Source organism: Anarrhichthys ocellatus, unplaced genomic scaffold (genome assembly GCF_004355925.1).
Source record: "Anarrhichthys ocellatus isolate YVR2014 unplaced genomic scaffold, GSC_Weel_1.0 scaffold16, whole genome shotgun sequence".
Taxonomy (NCBI): Eukaryota; Metazoa; Chordata; class Actinopteri; order Perciformes; family Anarhichadidae; genus Anarrhichthys; species Anarrhichthys ocellatus.
The window spans coordinates 8958349-8969704 of NW_022280046.1; the positions used below are offsets into that span (position 1 = coordinate 8958349).

At 44.7% G+C, this 11356-nt stretch overlaps 3 protein-coding genes across 5 annotated transcripts in view; 2 read left to right on the forward strand and 1 right to left on the reverse strand.

Annotated features, from left to right (window-relative positions):
* The window catches only part of wdr7 (WD repeat domain 7), a 115372-nt gene extending 114413 nt beyond the window's left edge, over positions 1 to 959 (reverse strand). For all 3 annotated transcript variants that reach the window (XM_031855804.1, XM_031855805.1, XM_031855803.1), the window contains exon 1: positions 794 to 959. The gene's annotated coding sequence lies outside the window, so the exon portion shown is untranslated. The remainder of the gene's footprint in view (positions 1 to 793) is intronic.
* Positions 960 to 2966: 2007 nt separating this feature from the next.
* LOC116387941 (TATA box-binding protein-associated factor RNA polymerase I subunit C-like) lies at positions 2967 to 6661 on the forward strand. The gene is made up of 6 exons (XM_031855397.1): positions 2967 to 3449; positions 4492 to 4603; positions 4903 to 4952; positions 5449 to 5538; positions 6019 to 6080; positions 6170 to 6661. Exons 1-6 carry the CDS (start codon positions 3321 to 3323, stop codon positions 6483 to 6485), a joined length of 759 nt encoding a protein of 252 aa, XP_031711257.1. The 5' UTR covers positions 2967 to 3320; the 3' UTR covers positions 6486 to 6661.
* Positions 6662 to 6786: 125 nt separating this feature from the next.
* The window catches only part of taf1c (TATA-box binding protein associated factor, RNA polymerase I subunit C), a 12024-nt gene continuing 7454 nt past the window's right edge, over positions 6787 to 11356 (forward strand). The window contains exons 1-5 of the mRNA XM_031855925.1: positions 6787 to 6903; positions 6980 to 7051; positions 7143 to 7278; positions 7692 to 7820; positions 11033 to 11231. Of these exons, the coding sequence (XP_031711785.1) occupies positions 7144 to 7278; positions 7692 to 7820; positions 11033 to 11231 (463 nt within the window). The 5' untranslated portion in view covers positions 6787 to 6903; positions 6980 to 7051; position 7143. The remainder of the gene's footprint in view (positions 6904 to 6979; positions 7052 to 7142; positions 7279 to 7691; positions 7821 to 11032; positions 11232 to 11356) is intronic.

An 11356-nucleotide genomic window follows, 5' to 3' on the forward strand; every position in this document is an offset into this window, starting at 1 on the left:
ATATATATATATATATATATATATATATATATATATACACATATATACATATACATATATATATATATATATGTATACATACATACTTAATATTTATTTCTTTGCATTATTTGTAAACAATTTACAGAAACACTTGACCCCCACTTGAATTAGATAGACATTGTTAAAGATGCTAAACACGTAGCATGCAAATATGCTAACAAATAGCATGTTATGCCATTATCATATCAACAGACACTATAGTAACAGGCTGACATAAACAACGCTCCCCGTTTACACAACTATTAGGACTTGACAAACAGTTACATTAACGCGTTAACTCGGAGCTCCAGTCCGACACGAATATATCGTCAACGAGTCACGAGTCACTGTTCTGTCACGAGCACAATAACACCAGTGACCCTTTCACAGAAATCGACAGCACGCATTAGTACACGCATCTACATCCAAACGTCAATAGTTTGTGTTCTCGCACTGCATTTGAATAATTAACCTTGGCGTTACATCCAGGTGTGCAGGCTGTGCAGCAGCGTCTAGAGGGTAACGATGGAATGGGACACGTTTAATTCACAGTCAGGTGCAGACCAGTCTCTGACACCTGGGAGAAGGTCGACAGCAGAGAATTCTGCAGACATTTTAACAAAAAAATCTGACTGCCCCTGATTATCAGACATTAAGTGTGCAGTGACATATGTGGTGCTGCAGCTAAACTGTACCTGCAATGTCGCTACTTCCGGGTTAGCGACAAGGCTAACGGAACCAAAACACAACGTAGAAAACGGTATATACGTACCACAAAAAGTCCTACTGGGACATGTCCTTCTAATGGAAAGCTTGTTGACGAACGTTTCCCCACGTGGCAAATAAAAACGGAGAGTATCCTCCTTTTCGTCTAGTTTTTAGTCGTTTGTCCCACCGACAGACAGATCTGTTTGGTCAGCTAATCACCTGACCACTGAGAGCCGCATCCGGTCTCATGCTTTCAAAATAAAACCCTGCAGTGTTCGTTCTCCGAGCATGAGCATGAGATAAAAAAAAGTATAGACGGCTGCTGTAGTTATTGGACGGGCAAAAACAATCAATAACAATTGAGCATGTGAACAAACAAAATAATAAATACAAATACATAGATATTAATAAAGGTGATGGTAGAAGTAAATAAATACATACACGCTTAGGACATCATCATCATCCTATTTCAGTCCCTCATTTCTGCAGCTATTTTTGTATTCAGAATCAGAATCAGAATCAGAATCAGCTTTAAGCATACATGGAATTTGTCTCCGGTTTCCACTCCGCTCTCAATGTACAAACACAAATTTACAATAAACAAGACAATATATATATAAAGAATAAAAAAGGTCAGCAAAAAAGTAGAACGGATGTAGGTATAGACATTTAGCTATATACAATATAAGTATAAATATATATTCAAGAAAAAGTGTGTATATATATATATATATATATATATATACACACACACACACATACATGTGAACATAAACCTATAGACAATGGCATGAATTATAAGTGGTGGTAATAGTGCAGTATAACTTATTTATTGTTCATGAGAGTGACGGCCAGTGGAAAGAAGCTGTTCCTGTGTCTGGTGGTTTTGGCGTACAGAGCCCTGTAGCGCCTACCAGAGGGGAGGAGTTGGAACAGCTTGTGTCCAGGGTGTGAGGGGTCTGCAGAGATCTTTCCAGCCCGTTTCCTGACTCTGGAAGTGAACAAGTCCAGGATGGACGGCAGGCTGGAACCAATGATCCTCTCTGCAGACCTGACAATCCGTTGCAGTCTGTTCCTGTCCTGTTTGGTGGCTGATCCGAACCACACAGTGATAGAGGAACAGAGAACAGACTGGATGATGGCTGAGTAAAACAGGATCAGCAGCTCCTGAGGTAGGTTGAACTTCCTGAGCTGGCGCAGGAAGTACAACCTCTGCTGTGCCTTTTTCCGGATGGTGTTGATGTTGGAGGCCCACTTCAGGTCCTGGGAGATTGTGGATCCCAGAAACTTGAAGGTCTCCACAGCAGACATAGTGTTGTTGTGTATGGTGAGGGGGGGCAGTGTTGGGGGGCTCCTCCTGAAGTCCACTGTCATCTCCAGTTTTGAGCTTGTTTAGCTCCAGGTTGTTCTGACTACACCAGAGGACCAGCTGTTCAACCTCCCGCCTGTACGCAGACTCATCACCGTCCCTGATGAGGCCGATGACCGTTGTGTCGTCTGCGAACTTCAGGAGCTTGACCGTTGGGTCCTCTGAGGTGCAGTCGTTGGTGTAGAGGGAGAAGAGCAGTGGGGAGAGCACACAACCCTGGGGGGCGCCAGTGCTGATAGTCCGGGTGCTAGATGTGATTTTTCCCAGCCTCACCTGATGCATCCTGTCAGTCAGGAAGTTAGTGATCCACTGGCAGGTGGAGGTTGGCACAGTGAGCTGGGAGAGTTTGGGTTGGAGTATTGCTGGGATGATGGTGTTGAACGCTGAGCTGAAGTCCACAAACAGAACCCTTGCATATGACCCTGGGGAGTCGAGGTGTTGCAGCATGTAGTGCAGTCCCATACTGACTGCATCATCCACCGACCTGTTTGCATGGTAGGCAAACTGCATGTGCAAACATGATTCTGATTCTGATCACAATCGAATGCATCAATTAATTAACTCTCCAAAGCTTTGGTTTTATTTTGAAAGTTTACAAAGTATCGCTTGATACACTTTCTGGCTTCAAAATAAAAGCCTAAGTGAGAACGTTTTGAAAGTCGATTTGAATGATATAACGTTACTTATTTCCGTGTTACTTTGTTTTTTGTTATCTTACATGCCAAGTCATCCTACATGTTACCTTGTCACTTTGTTGTTTGCCAAAATAGGCGTTTCTCTCTCATCTCCTTGCCATTTTGGTGGTACAAAAATAAAAAAATCAGACAGACCGGAAGTATTATTGTTGTTTTTCCCAGCTGCCGCCATGCCGAGTTTAACTGTCGTTTCCTTACCGCCAGTGTGCACGTGTTCGGCGATACACTAAGGATTTTGGATCATTCTACCACCGTTTCGTATCTTTTCGGACTACCCTGTTTGCTTCGACTTGTACCGCTGGTCGTCTACGGCGCTGAACGCGTGTCATGACGATTGGAAGCGGAGAACCATCTTTATTTATCTTTATTCGTGCTAGCTAACAGAGGAGCTAGCGTTAGCTGAGCCGGGGGCATGTGCAGGCTTGTTCACAGACAGAGAGAGAGAGAGAGAGAGAGAGAGAGAGAGTGAAGGAAGGAACGACGACGCTTACGTCGTTTGCAAACCGGACAGTTGTTTTGAGTCCAGAATGACAAATGCAATGGATTACCAGTTCCCACAGCAGCTTTTCCCCTCGTTTTACAACTGCGGACCGCCGGACTTGGTCCTGAAACACGGCGCTGGAAACTGGGGCTGCTATGAGCGAGTCCTCCCTCAGGTGGGTCAGCTGTCAGCTCATGGCTCTGAAGTGTAGCGACGACGGATCTACAGAAGCCAGGCTCTGTTGTGACAATACTTGCATGTAAACTGTCTGTTAATACATGTTGACGTTATAATACTGATTTGTGATAAGTTCTTACTGGAGAAAACCAAACTTAATATGTAATTATGAACTGCGTCGTATGAAAGAATGAACTATTGCTTTTTTCATCCGGAGACGAACTTCAATAACAGACCAGTATTTCATTAGGGAAACGGATGCTGTAACTTTTTGTTTCAAAAACATATAAAAATATATAATTAAAAAAAGCATTTACCGAAAAGTATTTTTCTTCGGCTATCCCCACGTTCTTTATCAATGGACGGTTAACAAGATGTTACAATAGTTTTACATCAAGGGAGGAATAGTATTATTACGTCCAGACACCAGCTGCTAAAAAAAAAAATACAAATTCAAAAGAAATAATTATAAAATATGTCATGTAAAGCCAAGCACTCTGTCATCAGATTAAACGTGTGGAAGCCAATGTCTGCTAGGAAGAGAAACAAATGAAGCTCTGCATGATGAAGAACGCACACAGAGGGAATCAAAGTTCAATATTCACTTAAAACTGGGACTGACCATCTGTGGGTGTGGTCTGTGGGAACGTGCTCCTGTAGAACCCGGATGTAGTCCATTCTGCAGTAATGCACACAAACTAGAAACAACTGTATTTATTATTTTTTTGAAAGACAGTTCGTTGTGTTAGATCCTCAGTTTCATCATCTCTAAACGGGAGTGATTTGAGGATCAACAGGAAGATTTGATTTCCACTGAAACCACTAGTCAGTGTCACAGATCAACAGGAAATATCGCTGGTTATTATAAAAATGTAGATTTGCTATGAACACCAACATTATCTACTCCTCAGATTTTACACTGTGGTGACGTTTCCCTCTTTTGAATGAAATCTGCTGGGATTTTGGACTGGTTCAGAACTTTGAAGGTGTCGTCTGCACCGTCAGACTCTCTTATCGTTTGGTTGCGCTTGTGGTTTCAGGGCGGCTCGGGTCCCCTCTCCAGCTGGACCTTTACATCCAGACATCAGGCCAGAGGGGAGACGTGGCGTCACACTGAACCGGTACCAGTTCCCCTCATGTCTCCTAAAAACTGTGAGTCCCTGACAGTCCTTTGTTTTTACCTCACTGGGGGCCATTGAGGTCTCAAGACAGCGGCCCCTGTTCAGCCTCCAGTTCAGATCTGGAGCGCTGAAGGAGGTCTGAGACTATACTTAATATTTGATGTGTGTTGTACTCGGTCATTTTAAGTAAAGATGATAAACTGGAGTTCAAATGCTGACAATTTGGATGGTCAAATGAAATGATGAGATAGCACAAAATTCTGTTGCAATGTTCTATATTTCGTCAGTAATCTGTATGTGTGTGTGTGTATTTGTAAACATTTTCTCCAGGTTTTCTTTGGCCTTCGAAGCCTCCAAATCCGCTGGACTTCCGAAAACAGGTGAGTACAACAGTTCAACACATAGCAAACCCACGTATCACACTTAAGACATGTGCACTATATATCTTTTTTAAAACCTTAAATGCATGTGTAGATTGCTTCATACCGCTGGTCTTCAGTGACACGGCACTTGTAATTTAGTTTCTGGTTGCTACCAGGCAGGAACCTCCTGTTCGCAAAGTGAAGTCGATGAGGAAGGGCCTTAAACTTGCATTATTTCTATTGTCCATCAGGGGCCGACTCCTCTGGTTGCAAAAAGGAGTCAGATTGTCTAGAAGTCTATGAGAAAATGACTCTACTTCTCTCTCCAAAATGTCGAACTCGAGGCTTCAAAACGTCAGTCCACAAACCAATGGGTGACGTCACGACGACTACGTCCACTCCTTATATGCAGTCTCTGGTTGCCACAGACCTGAGATATGCATTAAAGGGTTAATGTGAGTGTAGGCCTCTTTTGTTTCATGTTTTGAGGTTTATGAACAGGTTTTGTATTTAGATGCAGAACTTCTTCTTGGACCACTGCAAGGACGCCTTCGGGTGCATGGGAGAAATTCTGAGCGAGAACTTCGAACAAGCACAGAGAGAGGTGAGACTCACAAGAATGGTTTATTCTTTTTATTTATTCATGTATTTGTTTACTTGTCAGATATAATGACCGATTGTCAGGTCTCTGGTAGCGCTCTGATTTTATAGACTGAAATATGAAGAGATGATAATAGTATGAAGAGATGATAATAGTATTAAGACACTTTGAGTTCCAGTAGTTCTGTCTTGACCGCTCTGTCTCTGGGATATGTATAAATATATAAAGCATAGATTCAGATTTAAATCCAAGTTAATTCACGAAACACGTGTAAAACATTTCCATCATAAGTGTCAGTTTATATTGTTAAGAGCTTCTTCACCTGTCGTTATTTAATCAAGCAGCGACTTATCAGTCCTTGGTAGATTATTAACATCTATTATTTAAGTATGAATATAGATGATAAAATGGAGAAAAGGTGCTGTGGTGTAAACGTGGTTGTCATCAGAATGTGCGTGTGATGTTTTTTCTTTCTTTCTGCAGAGATATGGCAGAGAGTCGGTCTACAACGTGAGAAGCGACCTCGACATGATGAAGTTTAAAATGTGAGCGCACCCGATTGATCGGTGAATGTCCCCGGTTGTCTGGTCGGCGTGTTTTTCTCTTATTTGGACGCGTTGTGTCTTTTGTGCAGGTGCCCGCTGTCGTACTCCTCCAAATCTCTGGACGTGTACAGTGCCCTGCTGTCGGACGTGGTGCCCGCCGTGCCCCCCCAGCTGCTGGGCTCTCTGCTGCACGAGGAGCTGACGGAGCAGAGAGACCGCTCGCTGTTCTCCGAGGGGGCCACGGGGGGGGGCCCTGGCCTTCGTCCCCTTCTCACGGAGCGGCGGCGACCCTCAGCGCGGCTGCCTCCTCTACCCCGGAAACCAGGGCCTGGACTGCCTCAGTATCCTGCAGATAAGATCAAACACCTTTTAAGTTTAGGACAAAGACTGAATTCTCTTTTGTGACCGGTGAGGTCGACGTGAAGTGAAGCGGCGTTCTTCCTGCTTTGCGTTTTTCTGCCGCCTCTGGTTCTTAACGCGAGCACCTCAGACTTCCACAGAGTGGAGCTGCAGCACCGCAGCGGGAGTTCTTCCTGTGTGGACGCTGGCAGCAGTGACCTGTTCAGCTTCCAGCTGAAAGGCCCCGTCAGACAGATCAGCTGCGTCTCCCTGTTCAACGACTGTAAGAGCGAGCGAGTGTAAAGAAACGTCGTCGGCAGTGTGGCGTGCAGACGTTTCAACGTGTGCGTTTGTTTCGCTTTGCAGGCTGCGTCGCGGTGCGGTCCGATCGCCTGTGTGGAGTCTGGAGGTTCGCTGAAACGGACAAGCCTCGCCTGCTGCAGGTCGTCAACACCAGAGAGGTCGCGACCTGCGTCAGCGTCAGGTGAGTGATCGCCGGCAGCCTCGAGGGTCGGAGACGGGAAGGCTAAGGAGAAGGTGTTAACGTAACGTCCTGTCAGTCCTCACGTACTAGGTGAAGTTCTGGTGGCGAGCGAGAGCGGGGCGGCTAACCTGTGGAGCGTCGGCAGAGGGTGAGGAGGCGTTTACTCATTCTTCATGCAGATAAATATCTCTTTCAATCCGTCTGATTTCTAAAATGGAAGGGACTCTCATCACCATCAGGATGCAGAAGGTCCGGGAGGAAGACGGCAACCTGTACTTCAACGCCAAGTCGTCGTGGCGATGGTGCGAGTTCTCCGCCCACCCGAGGGTGATGGTGTACGCAGACAGGACGGGGGTGGAGCTGACGGATATCCGGGTGAGAGAAAGGGGTAGTTGTCTCAATGTTTTTCAGTGTGGACGAGTTAAGTGTGTTTTTACCCAAAGAGCACCGTGTAAATTAATATGGGAGTCACACATTTTTTATTTTAACTCCATTTATTCTGCACTTTGTGGAAAACAACTGAAGAGCGCACAGCGGATTAAAGAAATAAAAGCATCTCTGCTTTTAACTGGACCTTCTCTTCCAGATGACTTCCTCATTCTCTATCTCCTCCTTATCTTCCTCCCTCCCTCTCTCCTCCCACACCCTTCCTCTCTCTCACTCTCTCTCTCTCTCTCTCTCTCTCTCTCTCTCTCTCTCTCTCTCTCTTTTCCTTCACCCCCCACGTGTCATGACTCCTGTCCTTTACCCGGTTCTAACCCGTCCCCCTTCCTTCCGTGTCCCTGCAGGAGAGTCCGGTCTCGAGTCACACTCTGTTCCGTATCGGCAACACCCCGGAGTGTCGCAGAGGGGAGAGGCTCATTCTGTCCAGATATCTGGGAGACGTCCACACCTTCCAGCACCTCGTCACCACTCAGGTAAATCCAAACAAGGATTGATTGTTTTTAGAACTGGCCTGTTAGAATTATAGTGAGGCATAATTGAGGGGCGTGGACGCTTTTAGTGACAGGTGGGTGGAGTCTCAGGTCGCTCACTGCTAGATATCTGCTCTGCTACATCACCTGGGCCCGACAATCCGCCTCTTTACCTTTTTTATTTTTATTTTTATTTAATTTTTTTGGGATCGGCCTGGGATCAGCCTGGAGTTAGGCTGTGTCCTCACTGATGAGATGGCTGGAGCCGCCCACTTTGAGCTTCTGTGGCTCAAACCCAGAGAACCTAGTTTGAAATCTAGTAGAGGTACTAAAGTCTCCAAAGATATCAAATATTTCTGCTGGATTTGAGGAACTGCATCCAAAAGATCTTGAAATTATGTAGTACCTGCTTGTTACCACTAGATGTCAGTGTTCTCACAGGTTTAACTCTGCAGGAGGAAAGCATGCTTTCAAAACCCAAATTTCACAGTTAATATAATTTAAAGGTTTGAAATTCAGAGCAATATTCTAGCAGCAACTATGTATGTAAATATGTATCTGAGTAATGTCTACAGGAGCAGAGAACGAACCCTCTGTGTGTGTTCTAATCCGAGCTTCTCTGTGCACACGTAGCCGGTCCGGCCATGCGGGCCTTTTTAATGCATGTGAGCGTCTGTTGTGTCCCACTGGTTTAGCTAACGGCCGGCGCTCTGCTCTGCGGTCGTATGGCCGAATGGCAGCGTTGCAGAAGCAAAGCGTGGACTAGCAGCAAGCGTGACACGGTGGTGGAGGAAGTGTTCAGTACGATTTTGGGCTTAAACGCATAAGGAGTGAGCACACGACTGGATAAATAAGTCTTGGATTCAGGGTTCGTACGGTCATGGAAAACCTGGAAAAGTCATGGAATTTTAAAATTGTTATTTCCAGGCCTGGAAAAGTCATGGATAAAAATAAAATCCCAAAAGTTTTGGAAAAGTCATGGAAATTTGTTATATTCATATTTTCATGTTGTTCATTTGCTCCGAGTTGCCAGCCAGCGTTTCTCAGATTGGAGTGAGACGAGGAGAAAATGTGATGTGATCTTCGCAATAGAACATCTTTGATGTGTCGAGTCTTGGCCAATCAGCGTTCAGATGTGTACAGCGTCTTCATTTCCCTCCGTTAAAGTTTGAGTTACGTTATGTCCGTTACCGTTCATACTTGCTGGGTTAAGTTAACGTCCGCAGCATGCACAACTTTGTCGACTGTTAACGTTCGTCATTATCACGATTTAGAAGGAAAAAACGTAGCGTGATGAAACATGCAGCCCCCCCCCCCGTGTTCTGGTTCAGTTCACGCGGTCACTCGATAACGTTAAACCGGAACACCGGCACATCTGGTTGCAGGTTATTTTGTTTAACTCAAAGTAGAATGAGGATGATTTCGTGGTGATAATAACGTTTAAGATAACGAAACATGAGGCCCAGATACTGATGAGATGATGAGGTCAAAGAGCTTCAGGAAGAGGAGGCTGTTTGTGTGGCGCAGCTTGACGCAGGGCTGAGCTGTGAGTGGAGCTGGGCCTGGATGACGGTGGAGGTCTAAACAGACGTGATACATTGATAAGGCAGGGTATGCTAAATGCAGCCTCTGCTCCAAGGAGATGAACTACAGCAACAAGGGCTCACATGTCCTCTCATTACTCTGCCAGACACTGTTCACTGTGATGACCACAGCCAGTGTACCAACAGTCCCACGTTGCTCTCAAGAACCCTGAAGTAATGAGAGGGTTAAGGTGCCTGTACCTTCATTTCAGCGGGTTGCTAATGCAGAGGAGTGTATAGATCACAGCTATTATTTTACTCTTGATAAGCTACCTTAGCCAGAGTAGATTATCATTTTCATTTAAATAATTGAACTGGATTGAATGCATATTAATTGCAAATAGAAGATAGGCCACAATTCTAACGGCTGTACAGTAACAGTGGAAGTTAATATGAAGACATACAGTAACAGGGTTCAATGAAAACTTTGCACTACAAAGGGAAAGCAATATGTGCACTAGCTGGATGCTGCTACCTACTAAAGCTCTTATTGATGTGTCAGTGTTATGAATGCCTGTCAACCAGAGTATATTTATAAATGTTTATTCTTTTAATCAAACTATTGTCTCTCATTCGTTTGTGTCATTTAAGGTAGACTGTATGCTTTGGAATTCTCATTGTTAGTTTAAATACTACATTTTCTCACTTTTTCATGTATACACCGAGATTTCACAAAATGTTTGGTCATGGAAATTTGGTTTGAAGTCATGGAAATCCATTGGTCAAAATGTGTATGAACCCTGTGGATTATTATGCACGAGTTTTGAAGAGAGTTTGTAAACAGATTTTTGTTGTGATATTGTTGATTGTAATCCTTCAAACCCATTTCCCTCAATTCATCAAGGGTTTACTCCGTTTTTTTGATTCTTTGTTGACCGTGGATGCATGTGAGAAAAGTCAAACACTGTTAGGTCCGTCAGCACTGTTGGTGCTGTTAGCATCGTTGGCTCGGCCGTTGCCATATTGAGGCAATCTCTTGATCATAGATGTGCACCATTACCATTGATATATCAGGGCTCTACTCATTAAAGGGCAATCACAGTAATGCATCGAAGTAAACTTGCAGCATGTAGCCACAGGAACACAGTGACTGGATTAGAGGATCACCAGAGAATTCAGAAGCATAAGATGCACATGGAAGCAGAGCAGAGACGGGGGCGAGTTGTGCTTCTTGTATTCATCTCATATCAGATGTGGACAAACAGCCTGCTGATGCTTTTGAGGGTTTCAGTTATGGGGTTGGTTTGGACATTTTATCAAGTGCACTCCCAGAAATTGCATCTATTCAAATCAAAAACGTTCGGTTGGTCTTCCACTTTGGTCCAAACTGAAATATCAATTTATTATATTAATATAATTTTTTATGAACTATTTGATGGATTGACATCATGGTCCCCAGAGGAGGAATGACCTGTGGCCATTTCCTCTAGCGCCACCAGCTGGTCAAAGTTGGTCACTTATCTTCCCCTCATCAGCTAACATGCTAACATGCAAAGATGGAGAACATTGTTAACGTTATACCCAACATGGTTGATCTCTCTCTGTGTCTGTCTCTCTCTGTGTCTGTCTCTCACTCTCCGTCTCCCTCTCCCCGTCTCTCCCTCTCCCTCTCTCTATCTGTCTGTCTCTCAGTACTCAGCCTACATCATGGACGAGCGTTTCCCCTGCATGCCCATGCTCAAGTGGGATCACATGATGCAGTCCCCACCCATGTTTTGTCATGTTGTTTGTGACTCCGCCTCCTCTGGCTCAGCAGTGGGCGGGGCTAGGACCACTAAGGTCCTGCTGGGCTCCCAAAACTCTCAGGAAATCACTTTGCTGCAGTACTCAGGTCAGTCGATTAGACAAGTTAGTGTTAAATGTCCTGGATGTTTCAGTGTGCTGGTCCCTTTGTAACCTCAAGAATGACGTGTGTGTGTGTGTGTGTGTGTGTGTGTGTGTGTGTGTGTGTGTGTG